General features: G+C 40.5%; 1 protein-coding gene across 3 annotated transcripts in view; it reads right to left on the bottom strand.

Moving 5' to 3' along the window:
• The window catches only part of LOC136878828 (nucleolar transcription factor 1-A), a 255,229-nt gene that overhangs the window by 171,086 nt on the left and 65,802 nt on the right, over positions 1–18,341 (bottom strand). For all 3 annotated transcript variants that reach the window (XM_067152338.2, XM_067152337.2, XM_067152339.2), the window contains exon 6: positions 12,803–12,924. In XM_067152338.2, coding sequence (XP_067008439.1) covers positions 12,803–12,924 — 122 coding nt within the window. The remainder of the gene's footprint in view (positions 1–12,802; positions 12,925–18,341) is intronic.

The raw sequence follows: 18,341 nt of genomic DNA, 5'->3' as shown, positions 1-18,341 counted from the left end.
GGGTGGTACAGCTGCCCCTATTCACGCAGTTTTATGCAACCCGCAGATTAAAGTCGAACCTAAAAATATTGACCTTGACTACTCACTACAATGTCTGCTCTTACAACGCTTTCCATAATTCGTTTATTCGTGTCAAGCAAATCAGCATTAATGATAAAATACCGATTGATGGTAAAGAATCGTGAAAATTATGTGTCGCAGAAACGTCCTGTACAGAGAATATTATTGGTGAATGACTAGAAGTAGCAGCAACACAACAGCGCTAAACAGCAACCCGTGATAGCCGAGCTTGCTAAAAGTTAGAGGAGAGTACCGGTGTTCGTTAGTAGCCAGTTCGAGTCCTGTGTACGACGAATATTTTTATTGCGTTGTTGATGTTCTTGAGAGTCGTGTTGTTGACGACAAATCTAAATCATGATCAGTTCTCATATTGCAGGTACTCAGCTATGTTTGTTTTTTAAGGACCTCTTAAAAGAGCTATTTGCAATAAAGTGAGATTGTACCGACAGCAGTGCGATGGGCTTATGCATGGCCATTCGATTAATGAAGCAAATGTTCAAAATGACCACCTGCTTCGTTAATGCACATCTGAGCACGGTGGAGGAGAGACATTCTTGCTTGCTGCAACATATGTGGTGGAATCTGCCTGCAGGCTTCCGTGATGAGCCGCCGTAAATGATTCGGACTCTCAGGCTCCTGCTCATAGACTCTTTCCTTTAAATAACCCCAGAGGAAAAAGTCGAGTGGAGTAAGGTCAGGTGATCTAGCCGGCCATGTGACCGGACCCCCTCGTCCAATCCATCGTCCAGGATATGTCCTATGCAAGTGGTTCCGTACAGCCAACGACCAGTTTGGGGGAGCTCCATCCTGCTGGAACCACATCCGTAACCATGTCATAAGGGGCACATCCTCCAATAAGAGTGGGAGGTACTCACAAAGAAACTCTAGATAGCGTCATCCCGTGAGGTTTCCTTCGAAGAAATATGGTCCAATTATCTTGTCACCTAGTATCCCGCACCACACGTTGACGCCCCATTGTACCTGAAATCGAGCTCCCCTGATCCAGTGAGGATTTTCAACGCTCCAGTAATGGAAGTTGTGACGATTAACAGTTCCGTTGTTGTGAAATCTGGATTCATCAAGATCCATTAAGAAATCCGCATCAGCTTCAACTCTTTGTAATATCCATTGTGAAAATTCTATCCGTTTTGGAAAGTCATCTCCGTGAAGTTCCTGGTGCAGCTGTTGATGGAAAGGGTGGAATTTATGGCGGTGCAATATTCGCAGTACAGATACATGACTGATGTTCAGTTCATTTCATATGGCCCGTGAGCTTGTGTGCGGGTTGTATGCAATTGCATTTTGAACAGCTTCGTCGTTATTTCCAGACGTCATTGGAGCATCCCGAACGGGGGGGTAATGTATGAAATGACGCCGTTGCACGCAACCGTCTTTCAACATGTCGAAATGTATCTGCAGTTGGCAGCCTTCGTCCAGGAAATCGTTCTTGATACAAGCGTCTGGCTTCCCGTGCATTTTGCCTTGCTTCTCCATAAAGTAGTACCATATTCACATAATCATCCCGTGAATACATAATGTTTGCTTTCGTGCTAACCGTACAGTACGTGCTCACACGTTGCTGCTAGGATTACGATAAGCTGTTTCATGTGCCCTACGTATGAAGTGTAGACCGCTGTTAGTTGGTCTTCGAGTCGAACGTGCGCAGTTGCTTGGTTGAATGGGTGGGTCAGAATGTTGACAACACGTGCACTGCGCTTCATTCCCTGTAGTCGTTTGCCATATGGAAGTCGCACGTTATTATTCCTTTCGTATGTATGCTTTCTTTGTAAAGGTGGCAAATTACTTTTGAGACTTAAGAACGTTAAATATTTATTACGAATGGCCTTACAAGTATAATATAAAAATTAAATTGAAAAGCTCGTAACTAGATTCGAACTCTAAATGCCTGCTAACATATCATATGCTCGCTGCGATTGGTGCCATGTAGCCACTGCAAGCGACAAATAATTGGTCTCGTAGCTCTGTACTAATGGAATTACCTAGGCTATCGCTTCGATACTGATCGTTGATGTTAAAAGCTCTGAACTCGAATGTGCAAACACCACAGTGAACTAAAGAATCGCGTCTCTCTTACGCCCAGATAGTTGCAACCATTTTCTATGTGTTACTTGGTTGAATGAGTCCAGCGTTATGTTTCAGGTGGTATTCACAATCGGTGCGTATGTGGCGATATTTATGATACCTGTTTATTATAACTTCCGTAGAAGAATATCGAAGACTCCAGAAAGGTCTTCGTAAACGATGCCTAGGCGAATACGAAATGACATTAAAAAATGCATGACTCAAAAATGGTTGGAACCCTTCCTGCTTCTAGTAACCTATCGAGGTACGTCTTCCATACGTAATTCCGCGCAGCTATTTGCAACGTACAAGCGCCATCCTTGTAACTCTGTATTCACGAGGAGAGCGGAAGTTCCCGCTTCGACAAGTTACTGATGAGTTACAGCCTTATGGTCCCGTTTTATGCCTTTTTTGATCGCTCTAACGGTAGTAATTACATGGCATAAGCTATCACATCTGCTGTACAGCATTTGCGTGCCACAGATTATAAACTACAGTACAAAACACGTTTCTATCAATTTCGATGTGATGAGACTGTACAAAATGGTGGTGCATTGACATGTCTGTAATTGGTCTTACCCTATCACGTTTTCTATGATACCACGACCGCCCTTTCTATCAAAAGAAAATGGCCTCTTGGACCAATCAGGTGCGCAATTCTCTACCGACAGCTATAGGCGTGTTTATGGTTTGTACAGTATAGTAACATTTCGTAAAAATTAGCAGAGTATTGGACACCGCTCTACATAAAATGGTACAGTGTTTTTGAGATGGACCTCACTTACTGCCTCTTGTACCATTTTTCCATTGTGCGGAGAAGTCTACATCGGGTTAACTGCACATAACATTGCTGTAAGGTGTTGCGCAAGATGGGACTAAGAGGCATTTACGTCCTAGCTGGTTGCATATATTCGGGAAAAATAGGGGCAGCTGTACCACCCGGTATATATTACGTTTCATTCTAGAAGATAATGACAGGCAACATAAGAAATATCATGTTTGTGAGGGAAGTCAGCCAGATCAGTGCAGTGGATATTAACTAGTCAAGATACAGCAACATACGCAGGGCAAACCATATCAATCGGAGATTGATGAGGCAACATTTTAATATAATGCAGCTCCTGACCGCAGAAGAAGCTGTTTACAATGGAAAGAGCAGCTGCGGCTACAATGAGGTTAATGTGAATTACAGGTGATTAAGTAAGAATACAACCTATCAGAGATGTTATACTAGATAATCATCAATCAATCACCACTGTTCCAACATTATTTCCTTGCGGAATCCATCCCACTTTATTACTACAACATCAGATAATGATTCTCTGAGATCTGTTTTCTGAAATTTACCCACCCATTCGATCATTCTTCAGTCAATAGTCTCTGAAGATCCACCATATCAAAAGCCTTGAATAGGTCAATCAAGAGCAATACTGTCCATCTGATCTCCTGAATCTAAAATATCTGGCTATATTTTACAGAATCCTGCAAGTTAAGCCTCACTGAAATAACTTTTCTTAAAACCCCAACTGCCTTCCATCAAACCAGTTAGTACTTTCATAAATGTATCTAATCAGAAAGAATGCTTTCCCAGAACATGGACGCAACACATGTGAAACTGACTAGCCTGTAATGATCCGTTTTGTACTGTCACCCATTCCCTTGTATGCTAGGGCTAATACAACTCTCCATTCATTTAGTATACCTTCATCACGCAAGTATTATTCGAATAACTACTTAAAATATGGTATATCCCAAGCCACTGCCTTTAGTATATTCCCCGAAATCTTGTCAAATTTCTGCGGTTTTCTCGCTTTCAAATTTTGTATGTTTTAATAAATATCTTTACTACCATAGGTGTCCACATCCCGACTCCTTAACATAATCATTAGTGTTATTAGCTGCCGTCCTCAGGGACCCGGGTTCGAATCCCGGTACTGCCAGAAATTTAAGAATGGCAGGAGGGCTGGTAAGTGGTTGGAAAGTTATATGAAACTCACCTCCATTGGGGGCGTGACTGAAAAGAGCTGCACTACCTCGGGATGAGGACATGGATTTGTCCAGCTCCATGGCTAAATGGTTAGCATGCTGGCCTTTAGTAACAGGGGTCCCGGGTTCGATTCTCGGCAGCGTCGGAAATTTTAAATATAAGGATTAATTTCTCTGGCATGGGGACTGGGTGTATGTGCTGTCTTCATCATCACCATCATCATCATCATCGTCCCATCCTCATCACAACGCGCAGGTCGCCTACAAGCGTCAAGTCAAAAGACGTGCACCAGGCTTCTCCGGAGGCCACACCCCATTCATTACCATAGCTTAATTTCAGTACATCACTATAATTCATCACCTCCTTAACCTGAACGTTATACTTACGTCTAACAATCTTCACAGTCAATTACCTAGTCGTTTCTTAAATGATTTCATGAAGTTGGAAATTTATTGAACATCTCCCTTGGTAAATAATACCAATACCTAATTCCTCTCCCTTCAAGAATCACATGACATCAGGAAGGGTATCCGGTCTTAAACCCCCCCGGGCCAAAATGAGCCTAGGTGGCTCCAGCGACTCCAGAAATAACTGGGATAAGTTGAAGAAAGTTTAGTTAACTAATTCCTCTTCCTATAAACAATTACTTGCGCAAATTAGTCTACTCAAATTTTAACTTCATATTATGACCTTTCCTATTTTTCAAAACTCCATTCAAGTTTACTCGCATACTAAATTTTATTCCAAGCCATCTCTCCGCTGACAGCTTGGAACATACTGCTTACAGTTCACGATTACAGGTTTGATGATACCACCTAATCAATACTATTATAATATCAAGTATATGAAGAGTCCAAAGGAAAAACCAGGTAACCCAATAGCATTTAAATTTTCAGGAGAACCATTTGAAAGTTAAAAACATTATAACTATATCGATTTTAACAATTTCTTAATGAAGAGTAATTTAACACTTGACTGTGAATGTATGGAGGACGTTAAGGATGGAATTAACTTAAAAGTTGTTTTTTGCACTTAGAAAAAAATTATTGTGCCTTAGATACAAGGTATCCTAAGAAAAAAAAAGGCTAACCGGCAAGTATACACGAGAGAAACTTAACTTTCCTTGGTAAACATTAAAACTTCACACAATGTACGTTACTCCCGTACTTTGCAGGAGTCCTTTCCGAGTTACTGCACCCATTAGAATCACTACAAAGTATCACAGTGAATCATGTCGAGCTTCATTTCTTTGCGGTCTTTGTATATTTGAGCCTGTCGAAGTATACCTTGACTTTGTCACTACAGAAAGTCTTCAGATGCTGAAGATCTCTGAATTTTTCCTCAGATATTGGGAGTGTATCTGAAATAAAATAAGAATATATGAAAGTGTGCTTATGAAACATTAAAATAAGAAGTGGGAAAAAAAAAAAAAATTAGTAAATTCCAAAGACACCAGCGAAAGCACTCTTACCATTATATGCTCTGTCTGGGAAGAGGAACTTGTTTGTTTGCTGTGTAGGCGTCTGATAAATTCTCTTCTTCGAAATTGTCAGTACAGACGAATTCCACGCTGCATTGTAGATGGCCCTGTACTGAATAAAGCAAGGATCATTGGTGATTCTCGCCTCTTTGATGGAACGCGTCGGGAAAGGACATCGCTTTACACAGCGGCAGGCACCTGGGTCCTCAAAGAAAGACGACCAGTTCCTCGCGATGCTTTGGTCTACCTGCACTACCACAAAAGGTTCTGGTTTGCTTCTGGCTGCAGATATAGCTTCGGCCCATTCACAAGGTATTTCAACTCTTTTCTTGATGTCTACTAGACCCATGTTCTTATCGCACTCCAAAAAGGAGTGACCTCTCACAGGAATGTGATGCACACTGTTTCTAACCTCTTGAGAACATGAAACACATAGTGAAGATAGCGAAATACAATGTAGTTCTTATTTTTGTCCAGCACAGGAATCACAGAACACAGCGAGATGTTGGGGGTCTAGGAAATTTGTAATGCAGTAATGGAGAAAGCTCACAACCTCATTGGAGCCTTTCTTAGCAACTTCTTCACTGTATACAAACCAAAATGATCTGCCTGTAGAAAGTTCATGTATATTGAAGGTGTAGTACGACAACTGTCTTCTGTAATAAACGTCATCTTAGGTCTGTTATTATGTTTTCCCCTTTGGTCTTCTAGTGCTAAACCCGTCGCCTTCAGTGAAGTTTGAATAGTGAACACTCTCGTCTTTGTAATGCCATGCAAACTTATGAAGCCCTTCTGCACACTTCTACCTCTTCGTATACATCCCCATCTTCTTGTGACAAACTTTCTTCACAATTCTCATCCATGTTTTCAAAATACTAATACTGTTAATGTTTTAGCGTTTGATTTACTCTCCTCTAACTCAATAATAATATGGTTTGTCCCATTTGTAACCTGTAGCATTGTAGAAGGGTAGAGTATTGTAGTAATGTTTATTAGACAACAATGTGAGGTAAACCAATAATGCATTAACTATAATTATTGTATAATAAGACAGTCATAATGTGGAAGTATGAACATAATAAGTCATGATGAGGGTTAGCTGGTTCTTCCCTTGAGGCGCTGTGGGTTAGCTGCTTTTTCCATTGGACACTGAGTTTTCAAACTGCGAAAACTTAGTGGATTGGATTGCTTTTCGGGTTTCGTACTGAAGATATTGTAGTACTCCGAAGTGACTAAGAGAGGGCACAGAAATCCCGATTTCTGAAATTTTGAGCGTTAGCTGGTTTTTCCTTTGGACACTTCATATTTATTCACATTTAATTATGATGATGATGATGATGATGATGATAATGATGATTAATAATCATAATAATATGAGATTCTGTGAATATATCAGTTTTTTTAAAATTGCTGGGCTGAATGGCTCAGACGGTTAAGGCCATGGCCTTCTGACCCCAACTTGGCAGGTTCGATCCTAGCTCAATCCGGTGGTATTTGAAGGTGCTTAAATATGTCAGCCTTGTGTTGGCAGATTTACTGGCATGTAAAAGAACTCCTGCGGGACAAAATTCCAGCACCTCGGCATCTCCAAAACCCGTAAAAGTAGTTAGTGAGGCGTAAAGCAAATAACATTATCATTGTTTAAAATTGGTGATGAATTCATAAATTATGTTATTCATTAATGTCGAAGTAAAATGGGGTTTTAAATTTGTTTACACCATTCAATGGTAAATACGAAGAAGTCATGAAAAACATGTCAGTTTAGTACTGTGTTGGCCTCTTGTTGATTATTGCATTTTAAATACCTTGATTAGGAGAGAACATCACTAGGAACTGGTTAATCAATGTGGTTGAAATAGTTGTGAACTGTTGGTATTTTGAGTAGTGTAGTGGTGTAGAATATTCTCACGCTTCCTGGGCTGGTTCCTGCGACCTTCAACAAGGCTGTCATTTATGAATTCATCACTAATTTTAAACAGAAATACCATATAATCCTGAATACTAGCCACACTTTTTTTTCTAAAACATCGTTTCTAAAAATTGGTTGCGAGTCTTGCTGAAACCTTTCACTTCGAGGCGCAATACTTCACGTGTCTTAGGGAATGTTACATTTTTTACTGTATTTTAGTTTTTAGGGTTGGTATTGGATTCAATCCCATCTTCCGACAGCGTATGTTTGAAAATAACAAGTGGACATGTGTGTGCCGTATTGTTCCCTCTTATGTATTTCATGTGATAATGGAGATTTGTTTTATAATATAAATGTGTGTAAAACTTTCCTAACAATCACTGTAGTTTATAAGCTCACTAAAATTATTTCTAAGTACGGAACAACCCTGGAATCAAACATCGGCACACTCATGGTCCAAACTGCATCAGGATCCACTCCAAGTACTATAACAGTTCAGCGAAGCGAGAAAACTTGGATTTCACAGTTGAGCGGCTTCCCATAAACCACACATAACACAGCTCAATGCCAGACGATGCCTCGCTTGGTGTAAGGAGCATAAATATTGGACGATTGAACAGTGGAAAAACGTTGTGTGGAGTGACGAATCATGGTACACAATGTAGCGATCCGATGGCTGGGTGTGGGTATGGCGAATGCCCGGTGAACATCATCTGCCAGCTTGTGTAGTGCCAACAATAAAATTCGGAGGCGGTGGTGTTATGGTGTGGTCATGCTTTTCATGGAGGGGGCTTGCACCCCTTGTTGTTTTGTGTGGCACAGCACAGGCCTACATTGATGTTTTAAGCACCTTTTTGCTTCCCACTGTTGAAGAGCACTTTGGGGATGGCGACTGCATCTTTCAACACGATCAAGCACCTATTCATAATGCCCGGCCTGTAGCACGACAATAACATCCCTGTCATGGACTGACCTGCACAGAGCCCCAACCTGAATCCTATAGAACACCTTTGGGATGTTTTGGAACGCCAACTTCGTGCCAGGCCTCACCGACCGACATTACTACCTCTCCTCAGTGCAGCGCTCCATGAAGAATGGACTGCCATTCTCCAAGCAACCTTCCAGCACCTGACTGAACGTATGCCTGTGAGAGTGAAAGCAGTCATCAAAGCTAAGGGCGGGCCAACACCATATTGAATTCCAGCATTACCGATGGAGGGCGCCACAAACTTGTACGTCATTTTCAGCCAGGTGTCCGGATACTTTTGATCACATAGTGTATATATATTTACAGATGAGAAGCAGAATAATTTGTGCTTCACAACTGAATATTAAGTTTTTCAATCCAGCGAACAGCATCTGGAGTTACCAGCAGGAAGTCAGCTCAAATCTTACATTCCCTGACGATATGATGAATAGTCTGGTGTGGAGCTCTGCAGTCACAGTCTGGATTAGGTAGCTTTTCCACTTATGGAGAGTGGCTCTGCACCGGCCATGTCCTGTTCTGATTCTATTCAGGGAAGTCCAGGTCTTGCATGGTAGGTGGGATCCACCTGGAAGTCTGGGACCTGAGAAGAAGATATGCAGCCGCATATCTGCTGCTGCTTCCCATCTACCTTTCCACTCATCAAGAGATTTAAAATCCTTAGCATCCACGTCAGCAGCATCGCACAGAGTTGGACAGCGTAATTTTAGTCTATTAAGATTCAAAAGTGGCAGGTCACTATGCACGGGTAGACTAGGATTTCTGAGATCTTGTGGAATTCCTTCATAAGGGCATTAGATCGGTGTAGATCAGGGGGCATTATACCAGTTGGCAATGGAAGCCAATGAACTGGAGTAAATGTGATTGTGCCAGATATGATGTGCATTGTGCTTTTAAGCTGGGTGTCAAGAAGCCTTGTATGAAGACTGTTCAACCAAACAGGTGCACAATACTCAGCACTTGAATACACCAAACACAAGGCTGAAGATCGCACGGTGGTTGCTGAAGATCCCAAGGCAGCTCCACACCGTTTATGGAGGATGTTGTTTCAAGACATCAACCTTTGTGCCAAGTTCAGGTATTGTTGTTTGAAGGATAGTGTTCGGTCAAAGGTATTTTGGTTTCCAATTGTGACGAAGAATTCCCTCTCTGAAACTAACATTCAGTTTCACGTTTGCCAAATGATTATTTAAATAGAAGCAAGACACTTCTGTTTTACTCACACTGGGTTGAAATCTCCAGATTTTGAAGTAATTTTCCAGTAAAGACAGGACTTGGGTCGGTATCTCTTCAGTCATCTCCATTACCTGATCCTGTACAGCTAGAGCCAAATCGTCGGCATAGCAGAATTTTCTGGATGAAGTGTCAGGAAGGTCAGAGAGATATAAGTTAAACAATAATGGTGAGAGAACTGATCCTTGGGGCAAACAGTTGTTTAGCTTCCTCTCCTTGCTTATCTTGCTTTCAGTGATTACTTGGAACTTCCGATCACTTAACATGTTGTTAACCAGTTGAGCCATCGTTCTGCATGGTATGATATGAAGAACTGTAATAGTCATTAACACGGACATGAAACTAATAACTTATAATACATATTGCTTAGTCAAGCTTTTTGTCTCCTTACTCCCAAGTCTTTGTAGCCCATGGTTTGTTTTGTAACACTATTCTTTTGTCAAAAATAACACAGAACAAATTGCACTGCTTTCCTTTGGATCTTTTCCAGCGGTTGAATCAAATAATCCTGTTGAAGATCCCGTACACTGCAAGCATTCTCTAATTGGGGTCATACAAGCGACTTCCACAATCCCTTTTACACCACATCCTTACTACAACTCAAAGGTTCTGGTGACACAAGGATGAGAAAGAGCTAGAATGGGAAAGGTTAACCAAAAAAATTGCCACTGGGTAACATTTTCGGGCTTTACATGAAAATGTGTGTATTTAGATCACTTTTTAGAGCTGTTTACATACATGGTATCAGATTTTCTGTAACACGCACAGTTTTTATGTAATTACATAATTTTTCTTTTTTTTAAATTCACGCGTAACAATGTGCACTGATCAATAAAATATGTACATTAGAGTAATTGAAAACGATCAATTGCGGTAAAATCGATAGTCTGATGTCTATGTTTACAGAGGAACACTGCAACTGATTTAGTTTCGTTTGGAAACGTGCTCTGAATAGCTATTTAATACATATTACAAGTGCAAATCAGTCTACAAATGGAGAGTTCTTCAAGACGACAGTGTGTAAACAATCCCAACTCCTTTTGTTTCATTTGCGGCTCACTGACTTTAAAATCGAGAAGAGAGAACATAACCTCATTTGTAAAGAAAGCTTACCTGGCATATTTCGGTGTCATTTAGGCGACCAAGATAAAAGGTGTGTCATACGTGTGATACGGGATTAAGAAAATGGACTCATGGGAAGCAGAAGTCGTTACCTTTTGCAATTCCGATGGTATGGAAAGAGCAAACAAATCAGACCGATGATTGTTATTTTTGTATGGTAAAAGTTGAAGGCCATAACAAGAAAAGTATTAAAAGCATTGCATATCCAAACCTGAAATCAGCAATCAGACCTGTACCACATGGACCTGACATTCCTGTGCGCAACCCACCAGCAACCCTGCAATCATCATCGTCATCATCATCATCATCATCATCATCATCATCATTGTCTGGTTCTAGTGACAGCGATGAAATCTTGATAACCACAGAAGAGCTACAACCAGAGTTGTTTACTCAGTGAACTAAACGACTTGGTAAGAGATCTGGGTCTCTCAAAGGAGTTGTCACAAATGCTGGGTTCTCGTTTAAAGGAGAAAAGACTGCTAGCTCCAGGTACAACATTTTCCTGGTACCGAACAAGAGAGGAAGAATTTCGTGAGTACTTCAAAGAAGAGGGTCCTCTCGTTTACTGTAAGAACATTGAGGGAGTAGTATCAAAATACGGAATTACATACAACAAGAATGAATGGAGGTTATTTATCGACGGAACCATAAACAATATCAAAGCTGTACTCTTACACATCACCAATAAGTATGGTTCGATACCTGTAGCGTATTCTTACATCTTGAAGGAAAACTATGAAACCCTTGCAATGTTATTAACAGCAATTAGGTATTCAGAGCATGAATGGATTGTATGTGGTGATCTACAAGTTATAGGAATGCTCCTTGGACAACAGTCAGCTTACACAAAGTATCCATGTTTCCTCTGCCTGTGGGACAGCTGTAGACGTGATGCACACTGGGTTAGAAAGGAATGGCCATCTAGAACAACAATGGATCCAGGAGACAAGAATATAATAAGATCATGTTTGGTGAAAGGAGAAAGAATCATTCTGCCACCTCTCCGTATTAAACTAGGGATCATGAAACAGTTCGTAAAGGGATTGAATAAAGATGGTGACTGTTTTAAGTACATCTGTCGGAAATTCTCCTTTCTGTCTGATGCGAAACTAAAAGAAGGAATCTTTGTGGGACCACAGATACGGAGCCTTACGAGAGATGAGCTCTTTGAGGCGTTGATGACTTTTGAGGAAAGATTGGCTTGGATAGGTTTTTGGGGAACAGGAAGCACCCGGATTGCAAGAAAATCATAGAAGGTATGTTGATGGCTATGAAAAATTTAGGTTGTAATATAAGTATCAAGCTACATTACCTTCATAGTCACCTCGACTTTTTCCCTGAGAACTTAGGAGATTTTAGTGAAGAAATGGGGAACGGTTCCACCTGGACATGAAAGAGATAGAAACACGTTATCAGGGCAGGTGGAATGCTGTGATGTTAGCTGACTATTGGTGGTCTACGAAGAGGGACAATCCAGAGTTGCAACACGTCAGACGATCACGAAGATCACACTTCCGCAGCAAAAGGAAGAGAGTTTAAGTCATGAAAATTGTATCCTAGACTTGCCATTTGTAGAATTTAATTTTATATGTTCACAAACAAGGTAAATAATAAATTGTTTTCTGTATTCTTTTTATTTTAAGTTAGTTATAGTTACTTTACTGGTGTTTAATTCCCAAACTTTGCTGTAAGTGATATTATAGATTAAGTAAATACTTGATTTGAAATTCTGTAAAATCCTTCCGTGATTAATAAAATATGATTTCAGATTCATAAACAGGAGGCAAAACTACATTACAATCACCCATCAAAACTAAAAGCCTTGAAAACATTTTTTATTTTGTAACTCAGCGTTATCTGGAACCCCCCTCCCCATTTGGTCACTCGCAGTTGTATTGTATACAGTATCTATATAACCCATATGAAGATTAGAATACTCACTAAAACTGCTCTAGTTTCTCCTCATACTCCCTCCTCTGTTTTGCTGCCATGTCGGTATACTTCTGCTTCTTCTTTGCTGGCAAATTCTTGTACATATTAGCAATAATTTTTGATACAGCAGTCTGTAGAAAAAAAATCCATCTTACTTACAGAACTTGTTACAATGTACATCTAGGAATTAATACAATAGAATACAATACATATGTGCATTTCAAGTTGCAAAACTCAGTGAACAAACTTAAGTATCCACATATTTCTGGTGGTGGTAAATATTATTTGGTACAAATAATGAGGTGAACAATTGAATTAGCAAGGCTTACCACCAAGTAAGACGGCTGATGTGGGATAAGCATGTTGTAACAAGGATGTAAAGGAGAGGGCATATAAGTCTCTGGTAAGACCCCAACTAGAGTATGGTTCCAGTGTATGGGACCCTCACCAGGATTACCTGATTCAAGAACTGGAAAAAATCCAAAGAAAAGCAACTCTATTCGTTCTGGGTGATTTCTGACAAAAGAGTAGTGTTACAAAAATGTTGCAAAGTTTGGGCTAGGAAGAATTGAGAGAAAGAAGAAGAGCTGCTCGACTAAGTGGTATGTTGGAAATAGAACTGAAGGATATGAAAGGGTGATTGGTAAATGTGGGAAAGATATGGAAGCTAATGGGAATGGTAAGCGTTTACCGGACTTCTGTGCTAATATGGGTTTAGCAGTTACAAATACATTCTTCAAGCATAAGGCTATTCACCGCTACACATGGGAGGCTAGGGGTACCAGATCCATAATAGACTATATCTCAACCGACTTCGAATTCAGGAAATCTGTTAGGAATGTAAGAGATTTCCGGGGATTTTTCAATGATACAGACCACTATCTGATCTGTATTGAATTAAGTATCTCTAGGCCTGGGGTAGAGAAAGTGAAATCTGTCTGCAAACGAATAAGGGTAGAAAATCTCCAGGACGAGGAAATTAGACAGAAGTACATGTATATGATTAGTGAGAAGTTTCCAATAGTAGACTGTAAGTAGGTTCAGGGGGTGGCATACAGGGATGCTGTAGTAGAAACAGCAAGGGAAAGCCTGGGAACAACTGTGTGTAAAGATGGGAAAAGGCAAACATCTTGGTGGAACGATGAAGTGAGAGTAGCTCGTAAACATAAAAAGAACGTTTATCAGAAATGGCTCCAAACAAAGGCCAAGGTAGACAGGGATTTGTACGTAGATGAAACAAACAGAGCGAAGCAAATAGTTGTTGAAACCAAAAAGAAGTCATGGGCAGATTTTGGTAATAACCTGGAAAGGCTAGGTCAAGCAGCAGGGAAACCTTTCTGGACAGTAATAAAGAATCTTAGGAAGGGAGGGAAAAAGGAAATGAACAGTGTTTTGAGTAATTCAGGTGAACTCATAATAAACCCCAGGGAATCACTGGAGAGGTGGAAGGAATATTTTGAACATCTTCTCAACATAAAAGGAGATCTTCCTGGTTGTGTCGCGAACAGCCAAGCTCATGGGGAGGAGGAAAATGATGATGGTGAAACTGCGCTTGAGGAAGTGGAAAGGATGGTAAAATAAACCCCATGGTCATAAGGCAGCAGGAACAGATGAAATTAGACCTGAAATGGTGAAGTATAGTGGGAAGGCAGGGATGAAATGGCTTCATAGGGTAGTAAGATTAGCATGGAGTATTGGTAAGGTATCTCCAGATTGGACAAAAGCAGTAATTGCACCATCTATAAGCAAGGGAGCAGGAAGGATCGCAACAACTATCGAGGTATCTCGTTAATTAGTATACCAGGCAAAGTATTCACTGGCATCTTGGAAGGGAGGGTGCGATCAGTCGTTGAGAGGAAGTTGGATGAAAACCAGTGTGGTTTCAGACAACAGAGAGGCTGTCAAGATCAGGTAATTGAAAAATGCTATGAGAGGAATACGCAGTTGTGTTATGTTTCGTAGATCTAGAGAAAGCATATGACAGGGTACCGAGGGGAAAGATGTTCACTATACTGGGGGATTATGGAATTAAAGGTAGATTATTAAAATCAAAGACATTTACGTTGACAATTGGGCTTCAGTGAGAATTGATGGTAGAATGAGTTCTTGGTTCAGGGCACTTACATGGCTTAGAGAAGGCTGTAATCTTTCACCTTTGCTGTTCGTAGTTTACATGGATCATCTGCTGAAAGGTATAAAATGGCAGGGAGGGATTCAGTTAGGTGGAAATGTAGTAAACAGTCTGGCCTATGCTGACGACTTGGTCTTAATGGCAGATTGTGCCGAAAGCCTGCAGTCTAATATCTTGCAACTTGTAAATAGGTGCACTGAATATGGTATGAAAATTAGCCTTTTAAAGACTAAATTGATGTGTGTAGGTAAGAAACTCAACAGAATTGAATGTCAGATTGGTGATACAAAGCTAGAACAGGTCGATAATTTCAAGTATTTAGGTTGTGTGTTCTCCCAGGATGGTCATATAGTCAGTGAGATTGAATCAAGGTGTAGAAAAGCTAATGCAATGAGCTCGCAGTTGTGATCAACAGTATTCTGTAAGAAGGAAGTCAGCTCCCAGACGAAACTCTTTACATCGGTCTGTTTTCAGACCAACTTTGCTTTACCAGAGCGAAAGCTGGGTGGCCTCAGGATATCTTATACATAAGTTAGAAGTAACAGACATGAAAGTAGCGAGAATGGCAGGAGGGTACTCAGAATGATGAGATAAAGGCTAATTTAGGAATGAACTCGATGGACAAAGCTGTACGCATAAACCGGCTTCAGTGGTGGGGTCATGTGAGGTGAATGGAGGAGGATAGATTACCTAGGAGAATAATGGACTCTGTTATGGAGGGTAAGAGAAGTAGAGGTAGACCAAGATGACGATGGTTAGACTCAGTCTCTAACGATTTGAAGAGGTATAGAACTAAATGAGGCCACTGCACTAGTTGCAAATGGAGGATTGTGGCGATGTTTAGTAAATTCACAGAGGCTTGCAGACCGAACGCTGAAAGGCATAACAGTCTATAAAGATAGTGTATGTGTGTACGACATAAAATTCAGTCGCAGGGAAAGGACGTATTCTATGGACATACAGTACAAATGGACAACTCACAACTGAATAAGAGAAAATATTCATCACCACTACCACAGGAACCCGACAAAGTATGCTGGTAGAAGACAAGCAACAGGATCTCATAGAAGTCAATATTGACCACCTGCGAACTACACAGACTATATACACTCACTCACTCACTCCGTAGGATTCTGAAGGACCTGACGTTCCCGTACCGATCTCACAATCCTCTTCCATCCTTTTCGATCTTGAGCCCACTCTTCCCAGTTATCAATCTGGAGGGTCCGGCATACCTTGTTGATCTTCTTCTTCCAGGTGCTTCGTGGTCTTCCTGAAGGTCTTTTCCCATTAAGAGATCCCTTATATACTACTGGTGCTCTATTATCCTGCATCCTCAGTACACGTCCAGCCCAGCGCAGTCTGTTTGATTCTATCACACCCATTATAGTGTGTTGATGAGGGTGTAAATCTCAAAAATTAGATCTTTTCCGCCAGCTTTGAAGGATTGAATCGAACCATGGGCCAAATATTTTTCTATAAACTTTACTCTCAAAGACTTGCAACTGCTGCTGCTCTTTCTTGGTTATATTCCATGTCTCGGAACCATACAGAAGTACTGGTCGAATTATTGTATTGTAGATATATGTAGACAAATTCAAATCTCAAACCCACCACCCCAAACAACCACTGGCAAGAAATTTCAAACTCAAACATACGTAGACAAGAAAGATGACAGAGTCATGGTGAGAGGATGAGAAGTTGGAAATTTGGTCCCACAGCAGTTTTTCTACTTAGCAGTAAATACACTGATGAGCCACTGAATCAGAGATGGGTAGCTGCGGTTGTGTAGAAATGGCACTGCAATTTTGACAGACCGTATACTGGCCTAGTGAGTAACGATTAAGCACTGGATGAGTAAAACGTGAGATATGAATGCATTTGATGATGGCCAGATTGTTGGCTCCAGGCATATGGTTCATTCCATCTCTGAGGTCTTGCAGGCACTCAACTTTCCAATGGCCACCATGTCAAGAGGGCACCACAAGTACATGGATTCAGGAAAAACTACCACCATTCAGGGTTAACCCCCATGGGGTACAAGGTGTTGATGTCAGGAGTCACTGTCGGCTAGCTCAAATGGTTAGAGTGGATAGACAAGCCACAGGGCAGCAGATCACCAAATTCAATGCTAGTTAACAGAGAGGTGTAGGCAGCTGTACCATCCAGAACCATTTCCTTGCAATGGGGTACAGAAACAACTATACCAATCAGGGATCTCTCGTCGCTACACGCCATAGGAACAAAGATTGAAATGGGTAAAGGAAACGCAAATGAACTCTCAAAACATGGTAAAAATTCCCCTGTACAGATTACCCGAGTTTGCAGTTGGTACAAACCAATCGCAGGGATAAACTAAAGGATAACTTAATGGAAACAGAAGAATTTTTGAATAATCTTAATTTTTTCACATTTAATAATTTTATTTACCAACAAAATGTTTTCTTATGGGATCAATGGCTTCTGAAATTTTAGCAAACTGATAAGTTGGGGAAAACTAAATCATTGATAAACAAAAAGGTACTTTTTATTGAACTAGATATGTTGATGACATCTTTGTTAACATAAATCAGCAGAAAACAAATGGAAAAAATGTCTTAGAATATCTCTATTCTATAAATTCACAATAGACTCTGAAGTTAATAACTCTTTAAATTATTTAGATCTCACCATTACTAGAAATAATTATTGCTTAACTAACAACATTTTCAGGAAGCCCACTCAGAATATTAATATAATAAAACAATTCTCTTCACCCACATTCACAAATGAACTTTTTCAGTTTGGTCTATAGAAAAACTGGTTACCACATTGAAAAAGGGTATTGATCAAAGTTAACACACCACATTTACGTCATCATCAACATCTTCATCTTAACTTCCCGTTTCCGGCTTCCCGGGTTGGGTAGAGAATTAAGGACCTCCATCGTTGCCTGTCTCTCCACCACTCTTCTTTTTTTAAGTACATCTTCTGGTTTTCCTCCCCTCTTCTCAATGCACTATCAGACTGAATCTGTCCACCTCTTTCGGGGTCTTCCTCATGGTCTCCTTCCTGTTAACTTCTCTGAAAAAGCTTTTTTTGGCACTCTCTCTTCTCCCATTCTTATCATATACCCATACCACTTTAAGCTTTGTTGTTTCTAACTGTCCTGAAGTTTCAAGATTCCTGTCCTTTTTCTTATCTCTTCAGTTCTAATTCTATCCTTTCTGATCTTGCCCTCGATACCTCTTAGGAATTTCATCTCCGCTGCCTGTATTCTACTCTCCTCTCGTTTTGTTGTAGTCCACGATCCAGCTGCATAGATTAGTATGGGTTCATAATAGGTTAAATATACCATATTTACGCGAATGATACCTGCATTTTTTTTTTTTTTTTTTCTTAATTGAAGCAGGGCATTGGGATGCGGGTTTTGAGTCA

This window comes from Anabrus simplex, chromosome 8 (assembly GCF_040414725.1).
Source record: "Anabrus simplex isolate iqAnaSimp1 chromosome 8, ASM4041472v1, whole genome shotgun sequence".
NCBI classification, from domain to species: Eukaryota; Metazoa; Arthropoda; class Insecta; order Orthoptera; family Tettigoniidae; genus Anabrus; species Anabrus simplex.
Note: the sequence above shows the minus strand (reverse complement) of the source record. Positions and strands in the feature narration are given on the sequence as shown.